We start from the raw sequence: 23029 nt of genomic DNA on the forward strand, positions 1-23029 counted from the left end.
TAGTACCTGGTATTAGAATGAATATGAAGTGTGTTGAAATATGAACAAATTTTGGATATGAATAGACTCTAGGGATTGATGATTATGCTATCTATATATATATATATATATAACCCTCATATGAAGAGAATACAAAACAATTACAATTATCAAGTTTAACTCCTGGTATTATTTGCTCATCCCTACGTGTATCTATTATAAAACTAAATTTTTTTGTCTTATTTGGTTATCATGCTTATCAATTATGCTAAAGAACTTGGCAAAGTTGCATCTTCGAAGCTGAGAAACCAGTTAACCACTTTAAACTAGAGCCGAAGATAACCTCTCATGTCATGATGTCATGACAGAATTTGCATAGTTCTTCGGCATGGTTTCTAAGCTTTGGCGTGAACTATTGGAGCTTCGGCATGGTTTCTTTTAGCATTGCCGCTGATTTATATTCTTTTAGTTTTTCAATAATATCATTTTCTTCTCTCTATTTATATAATTTAACTAAGTTATTGTTTCTCTAAATTTTCTTTTGGATTAATTTCATATATACCCTTACAAACATTACAAATATCATATATACCCAAGCAAAACTTAAAATATCATATATACCCTTACAAAGTAACTAAAATATCATATATGCCCTTATTAACACAATTAAAGTATCATATATGCCCCTATTAATTAATAATAGTTTATTAAATGGCCATTTCATTGTTATTTTTCAAAACAATTTAACTTCTATATATGCTCATTTTAACGAATAGACCATACTACCCTTTTCTATTACATAATGTGTTTATACCCTATGTTATTATTTTAATTTTAATCAACTTTTCTCACCTTTAACAACAACCAAATCGTCTCTCGTCACTTCTTCAAAATTGCAAACTATTCAAAGATTTATCACATCGAATGGTCTACATTATAAGCATTTTATAGCATCTAATCAAACTAGAGGTTATATGGTCATTTTTAATGAATTGGGTATATATGATATATTAATAACTTTTCAAGGGCATATATGATATTTTTAGTTTTGGATGGTTATATATGATATTTTCAATATTTGTAAGGGTATCTATGAAATTGCCCCTTTTCTTTTTGATTCAAGAATATCTCTGTTTCTATTTATATCATACTACGCACGTACACTTATTTTAATTTACTATATTGTTATTATTACATATTCACATAATTAAGGAGCTAATGTGCTGAATAGTTACCTCTATATATAGAGAATTATTATTATTCTCTACTTTTTTTATTTTAGAGTACAAAGAATTAGATGTGAAAGCTACATAAATAAAAAACTATGCTTTATATCATAGTTTAGAAATCTGTTAAATGTTAACCCTTTAGTTTTGATCGTACTTTCCTCCTTTATAATTTTTTCTAGCTCAAATCTAATATTGTCAATATCCACTTAAAGTTTCATAAGTGAAAATCGAACCGGAGAACCCAAGCTTCTTACCATCAGGGCATAAGTGAGGGATTCCACCTCCGTGGTTGATACTCTATATAATGGTTAATTGAGTTATAATTAGTTTTTTTTGTCAGTTGTATATAAACTCTTAGAAAAGTAAGATGTTACGTAAGGTTTTCCAATATGGATGTTTCGTAACACGCTAATATCTTATGCTTATGCATTGATATGTTCTTTTATTTCTTTTTGTTTATCCATATTATTTTCTTGATAGTTACGAATGAACATGATGATATGTTGTTTTATGTGATATTAGTCCGCATGCGATTATGATCTTTAGTAGCTTACGATCACTCGTGATCCTAGTGAAACAAAAAGACTAAGCATGTAATATATCTACCTATACTATTAAAACAATAGAGTTTGTGTCAACATAGCCTATTCCTATTGGTCTATTCTTCATCTTTTCATTTATATCTACCACTTCTCTATTTTTCATCTTAATAAAATAATTCTAAAATAAAATAAAATACCAGACAACCATTTGTATTAAATTTGTATTCAATTATATTAATTCTAATATGTTATTTTGCATTCATTATAAGGAAAGTATTTGACCATAATAACCCAAATCAGTTAGGTATGTTTTAATGTATGTTTTATTTAATACAAATACTTTTTATTAAATAAACCAGGTTTAAGGTATGTTTTTTTTATTTTTTGAAATTCAGATAATAATACACTTATGTTAACATTAATTTTGTTACACCCCGTATTTTCTTTTATTTATTTACACCGTATGAAATTAAAACAATATAATATTAACAATAATTTTGTTAGTGTATATGTATATAGCGTTGATGTATTCATAAACATGTTGACTTTTAAATGTATATAACATCTCAATAACATGTCAATGATTTTGTTATCTTATCCATACTATATAATAAATAAAGGTTCTTAATGCCACATGACATCACATAAGATAGCTTCTTATAAAATTTTCCCACTCTCTTATTAAATGCATTTCCCTTTTTATTAATATTTTTATATTTAACTCTTTTTTTCTTCTTGATAAATTATTTTCTCTATTTAATAATTATTTTTTAATTTAAAAATTTAATACAAACATAGATATATTATTTAGTTTTATATAAATATGTTGTATTAGTTATTAATATTAAGCTTTTATAAGTAACAAATTTTCACGTTGATTTAGATAAAATAATTAATTTCAAATAAAGATATTTTAACTTTATGTTTGTTTTGCAATGAAGAATAATAAAAGCTAAAGTCAATCACTATAGATAGTTTGATTTGTTTTTGAGATAAGGGTAAGTGACGTGTTTCATTATATAAAGTTGAAATAAAAAACAAAACGAGACTACTAATTTTGATATGTAGGTTAAAATTACAAATATTAAAAAATATTGAGAGATTATTAATTTTCAACAACTTTTTATTTTCGTATTGTGTAATATGTAATTTACTCTACCATGTGCTATATCTTTATATCATTTGACATATTAAATTGTGTTATTATCTAAACAAATTTATTTATTATACACATGAGTGATCCTTACAAAAGTTTCTCATTTCTCTCATGTTAAATATATATTTCTTTTTCTTATTAATAGTTTTATATTTTATCTTTTTTTTTTATTTCAATCTATTATTATTGAGTGAACTGCGGTTTTCGTCTCTATGGTTTGTCGAAATCTGCGGTTTTAGTCCAATAGTTTTCCCTCATCTCTCTCACATTAACTACATTTCTCTTTTTAATATTTCATTTTCAATTTTTTATAATTCCATCATATTTTAAAATAATTAATACCATCATAAATATGTTAGTTTGTTTAATATATAATGTATTGCATTAGTTATTAATATTAGATTTTTATAAGTAACCAATACGAAACGGGTGAGTTTCTTTAACTGATTAAAGTATCAAACATTGTTCATGTTAAAACAGTTTAAGATTAAAATGAGTTTTAGTCCACGAGTTGGTTTAAAAAGTTGTCATTTACAACTAAGTTTTGATATAGAAAATAACAAAGAAATAATTTATGAATTATGAATTTTCTAACAACTTTTTATTTCCAAATTGCGTAATATGTAATTTTTACTGTATAATATACAAATATGTGATACATTTTTTTGTATTTCACATTATGTTATATATTTAAAAATTTTGCTTATTCTAACCCCTAACCTAGTATCTTACTATATCAACTAGTTTCTAAATAAGACTCTTGTAGTTGGTAGTTTTTAAATGAGAACAGCCAAGTAGATACACACATTTTAATATGATATTTATAACGTAGACTTTGTTGGTTATTTAGTTATTTTCTTTGTTTACTTTTATGTTGTTGACTCATTTATTAGCATTGTATTTGAGTACTTAGTTACTTGGAGTTTTGATTCATGATTAGGTTTGTGTAAAAATATGGCATTTTTAGTTTAAATGCGGATTGCAATCACCGACCACAAGCAAGCCTTTGTCGATTGCGAGGAAAGCTCAAAGCAAATTCTTAGTCACACGATTCATATACGTTCAGTGTGTAATCGTTTACATGAGCCATGGAATAAACCTCTCAATCCTAGTATAATTCTTATGGTTAACATGGGGCACCCCTTAACCAAAACCATCTCTAGATTCCAACACTTTCCGCGGTCACCACAAAAATTCTAGGTCAGACAGCTAATGCCGATTTCTAACCATTAAGTGTGAGTTGGTTTACACAAGCGAGTTGTTTCAAACCGAATCTAAAGATTTGAAGCTCAAACCGGCCACCATGTTTCAGCCTGGAGAGTTTCAACAGTGTATGAACACGGAACAGCAATATTACAAGTTGCCACTTGATGGCCATAACCGCATACAGGTTGCGGTTGCAGTTGCCGACTAACTCACACCCCTTCAACCGCGTGCACCAGATACCTACAATATATTAAAAAAAATACAAAAAAATAATTCACATAAATCCCAACAATGAATAACTGCATTACTCCAAACAACATATCAATTCAGAAACAGCAGCATCTAAGTCAAGAAGTTCAAAACACAACATGAAAGAAAAAACACAGTGGATAACGAAACAAAAGAAATTCAAAGTCAACCTCAAATAAACATAGTCAACTCGGGCCGACTGTAAACGTTATCGCCTTCATCCTCAAGCACAGGATACGCCGCCACAAGTGCATCTTGAGCACCAATATAAAGCGAGTTATAAATCTTCCAATAAACTTCTCGAACCTTCCTTGCCGGATGAAACAAACCCTGCAAACAGTAATTAAGCACCACAGCAGCACCCAACGCCACCCGCATCCCTTCAATCGCTTCCATAACCGCATTAATGACATGGGGTGATGTCTCAAAAATATTGGGCCACACATAGTTCAACAAGTGGACCAACGCGTCCTCGCACCCAAGCCCAGCCACACCCAAAGCCATGTGCTTAACCGCTGAGGCTGCGGTCTGTCTGTGAACCAGGTCCCGGTCCATAAGTGCGTCTTCAAGTAATGGAGTCACCGCATATATGTAATCCTTACCCATCTCACCAATATACTCGAACAGAAACGATAAAGATTTCAAAACACCATTTTGCACATTTAACTCCGGCACACGATACTCGTTCATCAACGCGGGTAAAACCGTGAATGGTGAGCATGTTTCCGCAACAATGGCTATAGCGACAGTCGTGCAAACACGGTTTTGTCTTTCTTGGACTTTAAGGTTGTTTAAAAGGGTGGCTAAGACATCTTGTGGCCCAATGGCTTTAGCTATGTAACCGAACGTGTTAACAGCGGCTCGCCGAATCCCTTTTTTGTGGGCTTTGAGCATTTCAAGGAGCTCGAAACAGATTCGCATCCATTCACGAGCGGGGACAAACTCGGCACCACGATCAGCAATACGGCCCACCAAGTCAATGCAGTTTTCTTGAACCTTTTCGTGTCGATTTTTCAAAATTGGCGTCAAACGTGGAAGCAAGTCTTTTATTGGTGGAGTCATTTTGGTCATACCGATAACATTCACGATTGCTTTCAAAGCACCCAGAATTGAACCAAGAACCTCGGGATATTCTTCTCCTAAATATTCATATAAAACGACACCGAGATGCCCCATGAGTTGTTCTTCTTGGCATTGTTTCATAACCACTGCGATTCTTGAAATCAGATCTGCAGCTTGTTGTCTTACTTTTGCACTTTTGTTGTTTAACCGCCATTTTATGGTACCACATATTTGTGGAAGGTACGGTTTTACCCTTTGACCAAGAGAGTTGACCACTGCACCGAACCCGTTAAGCATAACGTTTGCATCGTCGCTGGTCTGTTCTTGGAAGGCGTACAGAATACCATCGATTAAAAGCTCTTCTAAACGGGAATCAATATCTGATGCGCCTAAATTTGCTACAACCTTTTCAATTGTTTCCATCACCATTCTTCTATACGGTTCACTTTCATCTTTCAAATCTTCAACGATTCTTGCTACAATATCAGGAACACCGACTTTGTTTGCAATCTCAACCGTTGTTTCAACAAGCTGCTTATAATTTCTTCGATCCAACGCCATTCTTCTAACCCAAAAGTTCCTGAAAAACTCTGGAAGAATGTCACTTCGAATGTAATCAGCTTCAACACCTTCAGTGCTCACACACTGTTTCACCACTTTCAACACAATCTTCTTCATTTCTTCATCAGGAGATTGAAACTCACGAATCAAAATAACCATGACTTCTTTTGTGTAGTAACTAGCGTAAATGGCATCCATTAATGGAATAATAAAACCGATTGCTTTCAAGAAAGCAGCCAAAACCTTCCCACGGTGGGACCGAATACCTTTCCATAAAGGCTTAAGAACCGAATCAAAGCTTTCAATACCATACGGAGCAGCTGCCTCAGCAAGTGCAGCCAGTGACAAGGCGGTAATGGTTCTAACCTTTTGATTCTCATCATTGAGCCCGTGTTCTATAATCTCGACAAGTGATCGTAAATGAGGAAGAACCGCACAACCAATTAAAATAGCGATTTGTTGAACAATTTTAATTCCCGTGTGTCTAGCTTGCCATGACTTCTTACTTTGACAAACAGCTTTCAGGAAAGGTAATAAAGCAGGGATTCCAAGTGCTGACGCAACAACACTAAAAGCTCTTGCGGTTGTGTTTCTAACATACTCATCAATGTTATCAATATCGGGTCGCATTGCAGCTATCATAGTTGCTAATCCAGCTGCTTTGCTGAGATTGGATATGATTTCTCTGCCTTCCACACGAGCATAATAATCTTCATCAATCAATAAAGGTTCTATCACAACAAGAATTTTATGAACATAAGGTCGAACAAGCTCGTCTAGCTTGTAAAGAACTCGGTCAATGACTTTAACCAACAAGTGTCTCTCTTGATCTTCTAAAGTTGGCTGCATAAGTAATGGAAGAATACGATTGAATAATGGACCAGCACCAAATTCACGGGCTTTGTCGGTTAACTGTCTCAAAGCAGTCTTCCTCTGTGGTGGGGTCCCGTTCTTGACCTTGAGCAACAGTTTCATGATCTTTCTCTCTTTTTGTTCATCTGGTGATAACTCTTCTTCATCTTCTTCATTTAACAAGGCACCAAAGTACTGGTAATCTTCTGGTTTCATGAATGGAAGTCCACCAGGCATTTCTTTTGGAACATCAAACTGTTGACCTCGGTTTTCTTCAGGGATGGCGTATAGAGGCGTTCCCAAAGGAGTTGGTGTAGCAAGAAGCTTTCTTGCAGGAGTTCTAATGGGAATATAAGAGGCAGGTGGTTCCAAAATCTTGTACCCTTCTTGTGGAAACATTGAATCAAGTTCTTCATCAGTTAGTGGGCGGTTCCTATCCTCAATATCTTTCTCCCATCTCAGTAGATTATATTGTTCTGGTGTGATGGCCCCACGAAGGTTTATAGCACCAGGGGTCGGAGTGGCTAGCTCGACCCCACCAACAGGTGTCACACCAGGTGTATAACCGGCTGCAGGTGTTGCACCGCCAGGTGTGGCACTTCCCATGGTGGCCGGTGTTTCATCCCACCTTGATCTTTGACGTTTTGGTGTCGGGGTAGCAAGGCCAGACAGCTTTGGTGTAGCATCCCATGTCATACCAGCTGGAGTAGCGCCAGGTGTCACTCCACCAGCTGGTGTGGCGTCTGAGTCAGCTAACCGACCAGGTGTAGGCGTTTCATCCCACCTGTTTTTCCTTGACATTGAAGGACTTGCATCACCAATTCTACCAGGTGTTGGGGTTGCATCCCATCTTCCAATCGCGGGAGCTGAATCAGGCATATCCCAATCAGAACCAGTTTTAGCTTTCTTTGAGCCTGAATCATCTTGAGACTGATCCCATCGGTTCCTTCTTTTCTGAGCAGGCTGTGAAGCAACTGCTTCCTTCTCTTTCCCAGCTGCCTTATTCTCCTCTTCTTCCTTCTTCCTCCTAGCAATCACTTTCAAAGTCTCCTCTTTCTCTCTTTTCAATGCAGCTTCCCTCATAACATCAGCATAAGTTCTTGTTTCAGGTTTAGGAGTTTTATCACCACCAGCAAAAGCATCATGTCTTTCTGGAGAAATAACCTGATTCAACCTCCTCCTTCTGTAATCATCTTCTCTATCAATAATCCTTTGTGACTTCTTAAACCCAAGAGCCTCATCATCAGCGCCCCTAGGCATATCATTCAAAAGAGATTTAGGAGCAGTGTAAGAAGCTAACTTCCTAGCAACCTCATTATCCATAGCATCGGCATTATCTTCATCATCATTAGCAGGAATCTCCCTGTTATAATCCTGAAATCTATTACTTCCATCATAAAGATCAGTATCAAAGGTAATAGCGTTCGGAGCTAGTGCTGCCTCCATTTTCTTCCTTTCTTCCTGTGTCTTTGCAATCTCCAAATCCACCGAATCCATATTTCCAAATCTACAAAATTGAACCAACAAACAACATTAGTACGGCATATATCAATTAAAATCCAAAATAGCTCAAAATCATCAGATAATCCACACAAACATACACAAAACACGCCATAAACCTAGCACAGACTAAAATCCAAAAATGCCTCAAAATCAACAAATAATACACACAAACATATACGAAAATAAACTGTAAACCTAGCACAAACTAAAATCCAAATATACCTCAAAATCGACAAATAATCCACATAAACATACACGAAACTAAACCGTAAACCTAGCACAAAGTAGCCTAAATCAGTTACCGATCAATTATCATCCAATATACCTCAAAATTGACAGATAACCCACATAAACATACACAAAACTAAACCATAAACCTAGCATAAACTAGCCTAAATCAGTTACCGATCAATTATCGTCCATTATACCTCAAAATCAACAAATAATTCACATAAACATACACAAAACTAAACCGTAAACCTATCATAAATTAGCCTAAATCAGTTACAGATCAATTATCATCCAGAATACCTCAAAATAGACAAATAATCCACATATCCATACACAAAACAAAACCGTAAACCTAGCACAGACTAGCCTAAATCATCCAATAAAATCAAAAGCACTAAAACAGCAACGAAACCCTAAATATCTTTCTGGAAAGAATAAACCGACATGATTAAATGCCTAAGTACAAAAACCACTATATCATGTAAACCGTAATCAAAAGAGCTCGTAAACAGTATGAATCGTTCGCAACGAACATATACAAATCGCGTAAAACCGTACGTAAAACGACTAATAACACGCGTAGAGATTGTTATGAATACATAAAACGATTACACTAATTATTATTATTATCAGAGATGAATAAACTTATTGCTGAAGAAAACGAAGCAGAAAGAAACTTACTAGGGTTTGATCGAATCCCACGAGTGTGTGGATGCGAATGAATAAGAGAAAATTGGGGATTTTATTTTGTATAGTATAGTTAGGGCGGTTCAGGATTGACCGGATAAATACGAGTCGGGTCAGCATTCTAGAAACCCAAATAACTACCAAACTAGTCCTTCAACTATTTAAAGTCTGGTTTTCGGGTTATTCCGTCTCGATCTGGTTTGTTTTTGGCTTATAGATGAGTCGGGCTACTTGAGATCGAATCAATAAAAACCTAGAAACGAGCTGAGTCTTATGGATCCTAAGCCGAGTTTGAGCCATGTATAAAGCTCGTTTAGTTATTGACGTTTATTCTCGTTGAGCCTTATGTATTTATTATAAAACTCTTTTGGACTTCTATGTATTAATTTAACACTGCACAACCGAGCTTGAGTCAAGATCTGGCTCGATTAAGGTTGATAAAGTGGGTATTCTTACCCATTCATAATCACAAAAGCACAGAAATTAAGAAGTTACCAGCATCAGCTCTCAAGTAAAGAAACTTATAAGTTTGAAGCTTCGTCACAACAGCTTCTGAATCTAAAAGCTTAGTGGCATCTTGATACAATAGCGCTACAAATCTACAATAAACCTAAGATTCAACTATACAGACATAAGTCAAAAGTCTATTGAAAAATAACTACGCAGACTAAAAAATAGATTACACCTTTCATGAAAAGGGGATAATTTACCTGCACATGTCAAGCTAGGGAGATGGCTCTTTACCACATTCAAAAATCAGGTTGACCTGAGGAAGCTCTCGCCTCGCCTATAAAAGGAGTCATATGCACTTGTTATTACTCATTCCATTTTCTCTCTCTTTTTTCTCTATACTCTATTAACTCTAAAACACGTCTCATATTTATCACCTCTTGATCCGGTATCTTACTCACACATCGGTGGCTAATCACATGAGACCCCCTCGTGCAGTGAGACTCGGGGATAATTAGAAAAACCCAAATAAAAACCTCAATAGTATTTATGTAGTGGGAAATTGTGAGTAACCCTCCACTTTTCTACATATTTGTCTTATTATAAACGTATGGTTGAAAACTCATGCATCCATATGCTAAAAAGAACGGGCATCATGCTCGGGTTTGGATTATCGGCTTGGTAGTTAGGCATCCTTAACATGTGCATGTATGTGATCTTGCTCAGTTCAACATTAACATCGTTCGGGTAGTTGGGGTCGGTTGAGTCAGTTAGGTGGTGATCGGTTGAGTCAGTTTGCTTGGATGCAAATTGGCTACAAACAAACCTTGAGGGGTTGAATGGATTCATATTGTTTTTTTTTCTGTGAAGAATTGTTGTAGAGAATGAGAAATAGTTGTTGCATTTTTAAAAAATGAGATAGATTGAGTTTAAATAAGATTTTGGTTTTAATATAATATATGATTTTTATTTTTTTATTAATATAGCTCTTTTTTGAAAAATGTGCAACCCACCGGTTGGGCAGGGACAACGCTTGGTACACCGTACGCATGGTCTAAATACAGAGATTATATAGAATCCATAATTTAGACTGATTCAGAAAAACTTTTGATAACCCGACCCGTGTACAAGTTGTATCACTGATTCAGAAGCTGGGCGAGATTTTTGCTTCCAGAAGAGGTTGTGGTCATGAGCCATGACACGTGAGGGGGACATTGTTCTTTTGTTACAACAGAAAGATTACTAGACTTGAAATAGACTTTTATCACTCTAAGCCCATCTGTAGAAACATTGTGCGAGTTGAAAACGGCAACACATAGTCTTATAAATATACATATACGATTTTAAATGAGCTTCTGCTATAGTTGCTTGTACAAATGTGTTATGACTTAAGTAACATATAGGAAAGACCATCATAGCTCATAGTAAATATTTAATCAACAAATAATTCCAGTCAACTTCAGCTGCATCTTTTAGCTATCTGATTTCTCTTTGAACATCAACTTCATCACTCACAAGGTATTGAATCTAGCTAGCTATGTTGTTCCTATTTTCTTTTCTCCTAAATCTTCAAAATGTCTTCTAAAGGTTTGTGCATTTCTTTTATCCATGCTAATTTGCGGTTCGTTTTTAAACTGTTTGGCGGTAACGAGTCATACAAGTTGTATGTTCTGGATTGGGTTATAACAGCTAGTGGTAATTTTACATGGGTTGATATAGGCCTATTCACTGAAAAGTAGAAAAAAAAAGACATTTTGTAAGCATGGATTATTTAGAAATTACCTAAAATTTGAGTTGAATCGATTATATGTTGTTAACTACGATGGCAAACTTCTTTTAATTATCCATCTTGTAAGCTTACACATGCTATATATCATCTAATGGACATACCAGTTAAGCTTATGGTTGTTCCCCAGTTTATGAAAATAACATTTAAGATGTTTGTTTCAGATCGTGCGGTGAACCAAAATTTGAGTGATTTAAATTATCATATTTTTGGAGTGTGTTACAGGCATGGTCTGCATGGAGGATCTCAGGTATTTCTTGAAGCCCTTTCAAGTTTATGATTTCATTAATTTAAGTATATTTATATATGGGTTGCAACTATTTCTCCGTCTAGGACGCTAATTACTGCCGGGATCATATCCATACTGCTTTATAAGAGGAACTGAATATTATGAAGAAAAAAATTGGTCAAAGTGGTTGTCAACGACAGTGTAGAGGTCAGTTGGAAGAATGCCCTCACTAATAGCAGGTCGGTTGGAAGAAAGCCTTCACTAATTGCTTTCAGAAGGTAGATGATGAACATAATAGTACCGCGGCTTTTGGTATGGTTCAAAATGAGTTGGATAGATTGACACTGGAACACCTTTATCAAAGTTGTGTATTATTAAGATATAGTTAATGAGTCAAATGGTGCAATTTTCTCTCTGTTTGTACGAAAACAAGATGACATTAATTGAGAATGCTAAACAACATTGTTAGCCCTGTTCAAAACAACATTGTTTAATTGAGAATGCTAAAGTTCAATATATTCATGGTACTTCAAGAGGGCTACGTGGTACGAGTTCTAGCACTACTACAAATTTCGCAATACATGAAAAAAGTGCCAATATAAAGTCTTCAACACACATATCTACTAGTGGCCTCATTCGTAATACATGAAAAAAAGCGATAAACAAACAAAAGAAAATAAAGGCTTCAACACCCCTGTCAACTAAGATTTTTAAACTAATTTTAATTTATTCTAACTCATCCAACACCATTTTTTTTAATCCGTGTTAAAAATGTTGGACGCGCATACTCTGTTTATAAGGCCAATCAGCATGGATACCGGTCCACCGCATATGTGGTCATCAAGGCCATTAGCGAACACCGATTTCTCGTCTTTATCTCTACAAAAAGTTTACACCTTCTACTCAAACTTTTCTTCTTTTTCTTCATCTCTCAAAAACTTTTTACAATGACGAGAAACAACTCACAAACCCGTTCGACATTGTTTTTCTTATTATTGTTTCTTTTCACCCCGTGTCTACATTTCTAGTTTTATAATAGAGTAAATTGCGATTTTCGTCACTCTGATTTGTCCAAATTTGTGGTAGTCATCTCAATCGGCATATCCTGGTAAACACCTTGTTTCCAAAAGCTTTAAACTGGACAAAACCATAAATAAAAAAGAAACACAAAGTCACAAACCTGCTTCAATTTACAGTTTTCAAACCGTTTTTGTCGATAGGCTCTTTAATTTAAACAACTTAAGAGGCTGCACTTCTATGAAATATCTTTGTAAATAAAAAGTTGTGTTATACATTACAATAACAATATTATCAAAGTTTTAATATAAATTTTTAAATGATAACTATTTAGTAAGCTGGAATGGATTAAAAGGTCTGCCGATTTGACTTTTATAAGTCAAAGTCAGTAAAACTTTATAACCCTTTTGTATTTTGGTACATTCATGCCATTACTAACCTTTATTAATATGAATGAATACAAGAAAAATTGCAAGAAAGAAACAAACACAAGGTAAACATACACGAGGGAAAGGAAGTCAAATTACCTTTAATGAATTTGGAGAACTTAGCCACTCAACATTTCTCTACAATTTAGATAAAACCTGCAATCAAAATACAATAATGCAAATATATTCATTATGAAACCAAATTGCATCACAATGTAAAAAAACCATTGACCACCCTCGCCTTCCAAGGAGGCCTTTATTAGTTTGTCAACTTCATCAGAAACTTTAGCCTCCACAAGGCAAAACTCTCCTTTCAATTCTTCGGATCTAAGTGAAAATCACCAAACATACAAACACATGTTCACAATGTTTAGTTCTCATAAACTTGTAGGAAAATTGGTGTATAAAATTTACATGTATGTTGCTGGTATAGGAGAGATTAGGGTCTCAACAAACGTGCATGCTTCCCAACATTGAGCCAAGTCTTTAGCTATAGTACACGAGTTCATGTTGAGGTTGGAAACAACAAGCTGCGACCCAATCTGAAACAGAAGCTTTCTGTTGTCTGAAACAAACAATGGAACTGGAACCCGAACCGAAAATAGATCCAGATCCGTTGCAGGATCAGCTAGATAATAGATTGAAGCTATCTTGGTCCACGATTCGCATACCCCATATATCTTATATAGCCAGAAATATGTATGATGACCAATACTAGAATGATCACAAACCATACATAATTGACCATTTAACGTCCCTAATGTTAATTCCTTTTCACCGTTAGCATCAAACGGTTGTGAAATATCTGCAAATGCCTCCTTTTCCAGGTCAAACTCAATGATATCCCATGATAATTTTGATCCAGAGGTTTTAGGTTTTGGCTAAGGCGCAATAAAGGGCCCATTACAGTATAATGGAACCGAAAACCTGTAGGACATACACTAGCATTACTCCACCTTCCTTTTCTTAGTGCGTATACCGTTACCAAATTAGTTGGTTTTTCATCCTTAACCTCAAAAGTGCACGATCGCCCACAAGCATGGGTCAACGGATCTGACCATATTTGGCTCAACCCAACAAAGGCTCAAGGTAAGTTGTGGCCTCCGTTGGGTTCTCAACCAACAATTTGTATAACTTGACTTGGTTGGTGGGTGGATCGTTAATTTTAGATGAAAGAAGGCAACGGCGAGTAAGTCTAGGGGTGAAAGATAAAGACACGAAAAAGAAACTATGTTTCCATTCACGACAGTTGGCATTTTATAATAACGAGGATGATTTTCCCTTGACTGGCGTTCAAAGATAAACCAATCGATAATGGAAACCATGAGATAATGCTAATTTATAAATAACTAATGATGTTTCATTGTTTGACCTGAAAGAGTACTTACTGTAGAGCTACTGTTCAAATTAAAGCATATAAACAAACTTTAAATTTTCATTAAGACCGATTACAATACAAATGCGGACGAAAGAAAATTGCTTTGCATAAAAGTAAATTACGTGAAATGAAATAAGAAAACATGAATACTGAAATAAACAAAATAAAAATAGAGCATGTGCTGGTTGAGGATTTCTGTTAAACAAATGTCCCTTAAAACATATTTTGGGACACTCAGGTGAGCCCGTTTGTCTCCCAGTGTACAATAGTCGAAGTAGTGCGTGTTGCCGGGATTAACTTAGCACCCAAACTATACTTGAAACGAGGGTGACTAGTTATACTTTGTCACACCTCACGGCGGAACATGTCAGGGTGCGATTAAAATAAACAAATTTAAACATTCAAAATGTGTGTTATGATCATGGTTTTTGTGCTTCAAATGCAAATTTGAACTAAATGTTTGAGTCGTACGACATGCTTGTTTGTGTGAACTCAAGTACTCTACACATGTGTATGTGTTTGTAGTGAACATATTTTGTTACGATGATATTTGGAGAGGTTAAAAACAAAACATGTGTATGTTTTGAGGAAGTTAAAAAAATGTTCATCCTAAAGTTAGCGTGTTCATCCGGATTATCACATGTTCATATTTGTTTGTTCATAGGCAAGTGTCATCAAAATCATCGTATGTTTTCGATAGCATAATGTTATAGACAAGTTTGTCGACATACACGTGTTTCATTTTCTTTTCTATATATACAATACTTGTAATCTTATTTCAAATATTTAGTAATCGGAATATTACTCTGTCTCTGTCTCTGTTTAGAGTGTACGTAATATGCTCGGGTCTAGGTAACAAGTAAAATATGGATTAGTGAGAAAGGCCTAGACGGATCTTTATATCAGCAAAATGTCTATAAACCTGTAAAACACCGTAATTTAGATGACTATGGTCAGGTTTTGTCAAATTCGATATAAAATTTAGACAAAACTGTTAACTACATTTTAATAAACAATAAAGAAATAAATCAACCAAGTTGGACGTGTCGTATGATTAGCCGATTTTTATTGGTCTGACAGTTCAGTTTGACGGTTTGAATCATATTTCTTTTATTTGTGTTTTTATAATAATTAGTTTACTTTAATCATTTAAAAATTATAATGGGCTATGGTTGTTCGTTATTATTTATTTATATGTATATATATGTTTTGAAATTGAAATCAGAAAAAGACAAGTGAGAGTAAGATCGAAGGCATGATTGGGTGACTGATAGCTGAGGGGCCGCCGTTAGGTGGAGGGTCTCCGGTCAAGACCCCTCCCTCACTCTCATTTATGCATGCTTAGTAACTTTTACATATCACTTCATTTATTTAACAAATTTATAAATACATGCACTAAAATAATTTAAATCATTTAACTAAATTAAATCCTTTTTCTGTATCATTTAATTAAATAGCTATATACTATTAAATAAAATATAATAAATTGTTTTATGCAGGTTTCTTTTTAATGTTTTAAACTAATGAAGCTGGTTAAATCATTGTATTTTCCAGCTAAGTTCTTAAGCTAAAAAATAGTATTTGAACTAAAAAGTATTTTAAATAAACTTAAAATATTAATAAATAGTATTTTTTTAGTTTTTATTTTTAATAAATCCTTATGAAAAGATCATTCACTTTATATAATTTTGTGTGTAATTTTCGAGAATATTGTTATTATAAGCAGCACTGTGCGATACAATTAGTATTCTCATTTTTCTTGTAAGAGTTATAAGAATGTTCATACAATAATATTTATTATTAAAACTTATTAATTATGAAAATGTATTTGTCTCACGGAAATTTGGTATTCAACAATGCTTATTGTTATGCTTTGGGAATAACACCCATGAAGCATCGTCTGAAAATATGAGGCTTGTATGCACTAATACATCTTTTGTATAACTAATAGAAGATGTCACACATATTTTGTGTAACCAATATATTTTTTGTATATGACTTAGGGTGGCTGCCTCATGCGTCTTTTGTAACAAACAATACAAATTTTGTATTTGACATTAACTTGTATTGTCAATTAGTAAAGTTTTGTTATTAACCAAAATAGTAAAAAAAAAAAAAAGAAGAAGATATCTAGCATTTGTAAAAAAAAAAAACTAAACAAAACAAATAAACCCTTGGGCTGTAAAGTGCGGGGTAAAAAAATTAGTTTACTTTAAAATTTACAGCTTACTAATTAAATTTCAAACAACAAATATATGTTTGTCTGATAATTGTTTTGTTATTCTAATCTACTAATTCTTGTACAATATATTTTTTTTCTTCCACAATTGACACATTTAAAAATTTTAAGTAGGCGTGAATTACAAATTTTGAGTTCATATTTAATTGTAAAAAAAGCTTTATGTGGTCTTAATAAGTATATACTAAAGTTGGTGCATATTTGACGTTAAAAATAGATCAAAAAAATTAACTCTTTCAAACTTTAAATCCTAACTTTGGTATGTGTGCGTGTGATAAGAAGTTGGATAAAATTTTATATTTTTGATAAGTGTGGGCTTCTCGGATACATGGCATAGGCCAGTCGTCCCGCCCTCCCTTGGTTCGGCCTTGAATAAAAGGTGAGTGAGTTATGTTAAAAAAATAAAAAAAATGAATAAATGGTATTTTAAAATTAACATACTAAATCATTAAGTAAGTGTACAGTTTTATATTATTATTTAATAACTCATTTAAGTTCCAACTTTTGCAAACATCGTCACACTATTTGACGTTTGTCGTTAACAAAAAACTATTGAATGCACATTTTTAATAAATTTTCGTATAAACACTAATATCAAACATTAATCACTTAAATTATTAGTTTAAGTCAATTAATTTTACTAACCTTTTATCTTTATATTTTGCAATACTTATGATTGTTACAATTAAATTTAAATAAAAATACATCCAAAAATTAAGTAATATTAAGAAAAACTAAATAAATACAAACACTTTTGCTTTAATTATCATTAATGGTCCTATTATTACAATTTAAAAGTTTTTTAAAAAATAATTAGGAAAAAACTGATACCACTAAGAGCATTCCCATCCCATTCCCCATCCCCATCTCTATAATTACACTAAAAAACACTACATTTCTCTCTCATGTTCAATTAAATAATATTTTTTATACCTTTATCATTACAGTTTTCTCTTTCCTCTACTCACAACCAATTCAACAAATATAAAAAAATAAATAGGGGTAAACAATGTTCCCCAAATTTACAAAAAATCACTACATTTTTCTCTCCACTCTATAATTTACACTCACAACCACTCAAAACCTCACCCTATAATTTACATTCTCTGCTCACATAAATTTAAAGGATGTGATATGAATGCTCTAATGCCGTTGTTGCTATACCATGATGAATCTATTTTACTACTATCAATTGTGAATCTATTTTATTAATGTTATGCCGAATCATTACAAATCACCACATGTTATTTTATATTTTATACTTTATGTTATGTTATTCAACTTTTTTTGCGTGTGTTAATATTTTATTTTATTTTTCTATACAAAATAAAGTTAGAAAATGATGTTGAAAGATTGATTTGACACGAGAAGGATAAAAATGAAAACAGAAGGAAAAGTTATTTTAAAAATAAGAAGTAAAAAATAAAAATTTACTTAAAAAAATTCATTTTAATAAAGTTATGTAAAATGAAACGAAAGATAACAAAACATTTTCTGAGAATATAATACTAGAAGAAAAAAATATATAAAAATGAAATGTTGACTTTAGATAAAAAGCTAGTGTAAAAAAGAAACCCTTTTATTAAAAACCAAAAAATAAAAAATATATATAACTTTTATAAAGATGTAGTGAGAACAACTTGATATGATATTAATAACCCAATAGAAGAAAATAAAATACTGCAATAATGTTTAAAAATCCAAATAATTAATTTATCTTTCAATAACATTAATTAATAACAATAACAATAAATAATATAAAAAATAGCAGTAGAAAATTCTAAAAATAATAAATACATCTTTCAAGCATTAAATAACAAAACAATATTATAAAATAATTAAATTAAATGAAACAAAGTTAAAAAAACAAACATTATAAAACGTTAAAACCCAAACCAGAAGTCAGTCTCTGCAAACCATCTCTTTCACACACACCTCTCACATACCAACATCATTCCGACCATATTACAACCAACCATTCACCGTCGTTATAACAATAACAACCCACAGAAAACCACACCAACCATTTCATGGGCAAGTACATAAAGAGTAGGAAGTCCAAGTCTTCTTCAAAGGAACCATCTTTAATGCAAGTTCCATCACTCGGTGGCGTGCTTACTCGTGCTAAAACCCTAGCTCTGCAAAAGGCTGCCGTTGGCTCGTACATTCAGCTACGCAGTCGGCGGCTCGTGAAGCCGAATTCGCCCAAGAAGCAGCAAAAGGAGAGCTGTGGTCCGACAAACCCTAATAATAAGCTGCGAGTGGCTAATTCGGATAATTTGAAGCCTGTTGAGAAATTGAGTGATGATGAAGGTTCAATTGGGGAAAATGTATTGGAGATTGAAGCAAGAGGAAGGTATTTTTTTATTTTTTGTCATAATTTGTTAATTTTTTATACAAATTAGGGCTTTTTTAACATTTTTTTTATTAATTGCCTATCCTGAATTCATTATTATTATTTTTTTGCTTAATGGATTGCATTAATTAGGGTTTTCTTGATTAAAAGATCATTTTTTTAATTTATTTTATAATCATGCTTATCTTTGGTTAAGAAGTCATGTAACATCAACATTTCAACAAATTTATGAGAAAATTGAATGTGTGAAGTTTTGAGTTATGAACTGATAAACATGCCTAAAAAGTCATACTTTTTTTTTATTATTTTTTTTGCTCTCATAAATTCATTTTGATTAGTTTGCAATTAATAATTTGCTATTTTTTTATACAAATTGGCAAATTAGGATTTTTCTACCTTCTTCCTGCTATGAAATTTCATTATCAGAGGTAAGTGCTGTTTATTTATTTATTTATTTATTTTACCAAATCTTCTGCCAGATTTTGATTCTTAAATCAGTTTCTTTAATCCTAATAGAAGAATTTTCTAATAAATGCTTGTCATGAATTTTATATTTAATTTTTTGCTCAATGGAATACAAAAGTTACTGTTTCTTGATTAAAAGATCAGTTTTTTTATTAATCATGCTATCTTTGGTTAAAAAGCCATAAAACATCAACATTTCATAATTTTTTTGGAAAAAAAAATGTGTATAGCTTTTACATAAGAATTGATAAACATGCCTAAAAGGTTATTTATAAAGGGCTTTTCAGCTCTCTGTCATCCTCTGTTTGTTTCCAGTCTCTGCTTAAAGGAAAAGAAAGTGAAGTAATTAAAAGTTATCCTTTTTTTCATTATTATTACTCCCCGTGTGTTTAAAAAGTTCTGGATTTTCATGGAAGAAATGACATCTGTTTTCTTAGTACATCAACTCTGTTTTCTGTGTTCATTGAGTGCTTCAATCATTGCTCCATTATTAAGAATAAAAATCATATTCAGCATGAATTTAGGGTTCATGTAGGTACAAGTTTCTGAATTTTCTGATATTTGATTGTTTCTTATGCTGCAATCTTTATTGATCTTGAATTAGTGTTAAGTAATCATGTTTTTGATTACTTAATAGGAAAAATGTTGTTAAGATTGGTTGCATAACATTATTAGTCTTGATTTATGTTACTTTATTACCATTGAACCTTCTAATTTGTCTGTTTGCTTTGATTAATTGTGCTGTGAAACTTGCAATTTGGCTTACTTTAAGAACTTATGTGAATGATCTAACATCATTAGATTATTGGTTTTCATCTATAAAGGTATTCATTGGTTTCTTTTTGTATAGTATAAATTTTGGTTCTTTATTGTCATATTTTGAATTATATATATGGTTATAGTTTGAATTTGCTTATCTCATATCTTGTGAAAAATTTGCCTGTGTTGTCTGTAATGTAACAAAAAACCTCTTTGGAACTTGTTATTCTCAGAATATTATTCCTTTCTTGTGATGCTTGTTTGTCTCTAAAAGGAAAAAAACATTCTACCAACTATTTAACCTTCGATTGTGCTATTGTCTGCATGTGATATTCTTGTTGTGTCATTACATATTAATTTAACTTTGTCTTTAAATGTTCTGAGGATCTTGTTTTAACTACTTCCTTTTTCTTAATTCTGGTTCTTAATGAATAAGTGTTTTATAATGACTAAACTTTGTAATAATGGCTGCATTGTGATTATAGGACTACTTGAGAGACCACACCGTGCAGTTTGATTAGAGACCCTGATGCCATCAAGATTCCCAGTTCGTCCACAAAGTCAAAGAAGCCTGTCGAAACCAATCAACGAGTGCAAAATACAACATACATGCAAATCCCAACAGGTAGTGAAATGGACGAGTTCTTTACCGGCCCAGAAAAGCTGCAGCAACAGCTCTTTATTGAAAAGTATGTTTACTTCTTAATCTTAAAGTTGGCAATATGGGATGGTCGGGTGGATTAATCAACGGGTCAAAATGGGTTCAGGTCAAAACGTGTAATTTTTAGCTCGTTAGTCTGATTTGGTGATCACAAACACTTTGTCCAGAATTATATTTTTTATAAATAACCCATGATTTATATGAATACAAAAACTATATTTTGTACATGTTATGAAATACACTTTGTGCGAATTCTGTCCCAGTTTCTTTCTTTAGATATTTGAAATTTTTTCATAAATATCACTACTTCCCCACTTGGTCAATTCTTGTGTACATCTAAAGCATTAAAGATGGGTTCTTGTCATGTTTGAGTCATCATGTGGACTTTTTGTATCGTTTGGGTCATTATGAACTGTAAAAGTTTTTGTCGCATTTCAGTTATCATTAAATGCCTATTTGACTTGAATTGACCCGTTCGTAAGTAAATGGGTCGAAATCGTTATCTCTATATTTTTCCTAGCTTATTTATTTTATTTTTGGTAATTTTCTAGGTACAACTTTGATCCTGTGAATGACAAACCGCTTCCTGGACGTTACGAATGGGTGAAACTTGATGATACCAAGAAGAGTAGTTAATTAACCGCTAATCAGGTTTCATTCCGGTTTAGCACAATTGAAGATATGGGTAGTGTTAGATTTATTTAGATTTTAATCTTTATGTGAGGACAGTAGAGTCATTCTTAAGCTCCCTTTATTCTTGTTTTCTTTGTAAAGAAAGAAGCGGGACCCACCAAACCCGGGTGCAAAATGTAGATTAGAAGATCTGTAACATAAGAAAAAAGAGCTTCTAACAGTAACAGATCATCTACTAATAATTTTGATAATAATAATAATAACAATAATGATGATGTTGATGTTAATGATGATGATGATTGTTATCATCTTGTTTAATGGAGGGATCCAATGACTTTAGAGAATAATGTTTGTCCTTGTGATAATTTATATCTTGTACTGTTGAAAACTTTGAAAGATCCCTTTTTTCCTGATAAAATTTGACCTTTTTTCCAACCTTTTTTATCTTGTTATTATGGATTTATATCATTAAATTCATGTGCATACAAAAAACACAGAACACAATGCATCTTGAAGCACTGTTTGTGTTTATATGTGACCTACCAGGCCGGGGGTGGTGGGGTGACTGACTTTCCTGATGGGAAGAATCTTGTTTTCTCAATTATTGTGTCAGACTGTACTTTTTATTATAATTATTATCTTTGTATTTTTTTTCATTTTATCTTCTGAAGCTTATCCACCATATGCATGTTTGCTTGCACATAACTTCCTATATTCCAAGTTTTATCTTCTTTTGAACAATAATATGGATTCAAAAGTAGAATGATGAGATAATATGTACAAATAATAAGTATGTGTAACATGTCATTTTTTTTGTGTAGGGGTCCTTTGTTTTGTTAGGGTTGGGGATGAATTGTTGTCTTGTTTATTTGTCAGCTTCCTTGAATTTGAATTACTTTTTGACATTAGGGTTTTTTGAATGTTTATTTCACTCATTTTAAGATGCTAGTGGGGACATGTAACCATGATCTATTGCCTCCCACTAGTGATGTGTGATTTTGACATTATTCTCCCCATTCCAAGATGCCTCTCTCTTCAACTGATCTTATCATACTAAAGGGTATGATGGTCAATTTTGTTGTGGTTCTATTGTCATTTTCTTCATGTTATAGTAGTCATAGGCTCATAGCACAAACATGAGCTTGGCTTGTGTTTCAATTATTGCTAAGTTTTATTGTATAATATAATGTACAATATTATTATAGTATGGCCAGAAGACATATATCTTCACAAACATACATGTGAGATATTGTATGATGGTGTTGCAAGACCAACCACTCCAGCGTAATATTAATCTTAACATTAATCTTGAAAGTCTTCACCTTTATTCTTACCTAAAACAAAATACTTGTGAAACATGAATACATAATA

At 32.7% G+C, this 23029-nt stretch overlaps 1 protein-coding gene and 1 pseudogene across 2 annotated transcripts; one reads left to right on the plus strand and one right to left on the minus strand.

Annotated features, from left to right (window-relative positions):
* Nucleotides 1–4196: 4196 nt before the first annotated feature.
* LOC143620359 (uncharacterized) lies at nucleotides 4197–9296 on the minus strand. Its single transcript, XM_077092065.1, has 3 exons — nucleotides 9252–9296; nucleotides 4532–8343; nucleotides 4197–4352 (listed from the first exon to the last, which is right to left on the minus strand). The coding sequence occupies exon 2, from the start codon at nucleotides 8331–8333 to the stop codon at nucleotides 4533–4535; it is 3801 nt and encodes a 1266-aa protein (XP_076948180.1). The 5' UTR covers nucleotides 8334–8343; nucleotides 9252–9296; the 3' UTR covers nucleotides 4197–4352; nucleotide 4532.
* Nucleotides 9297–18643: 9347 nt separating this feature from the next.
* Nucleotides 18644–21989, plus strand: LOC143620183 (cyclin-dependent kinase inhibitor 4-like; annotated as a pseudogene). Its single transcript, XR_013151301.1, has 3 exons — nucleotides 18644–19140; nucleotides 20850–21053; nucleotides 21577–21989. The product of XR_013151301.1 is annotated as a cyclin-dependent kinase inhibitor 4-like (transcript).
* Nucleotides 21990–23029: the final 1040 nt, after the last annotated feature.

The sequence above is a fragment of the Bidens hawaiensis genome, unplaced genomic scaffold (genome assembly GCF_021521415.1).
Source record: "Bidens hawaiensis isolate Kalapana, Puna unplaced genomic scaffold, B.hawaiensis_p1.1 tig00002553_1, whole genome shotgun sequence".
Lineage (NCBI taxonomy): Eukaryota > Viridiplantae > Streptophyta > Magnoliopsida > Asterales > Asteraceae > Bidens > Bidens hawaiensis.

Coding starts and splice junctions, on each gene's coding strand:
- LOC143620359 (XM_077092065.1), bottom strand. CDS start 8,333: ATGGATTCGGTGGATTTGGAGATTGCAAAGACACAGGAAGAAAGGAAG.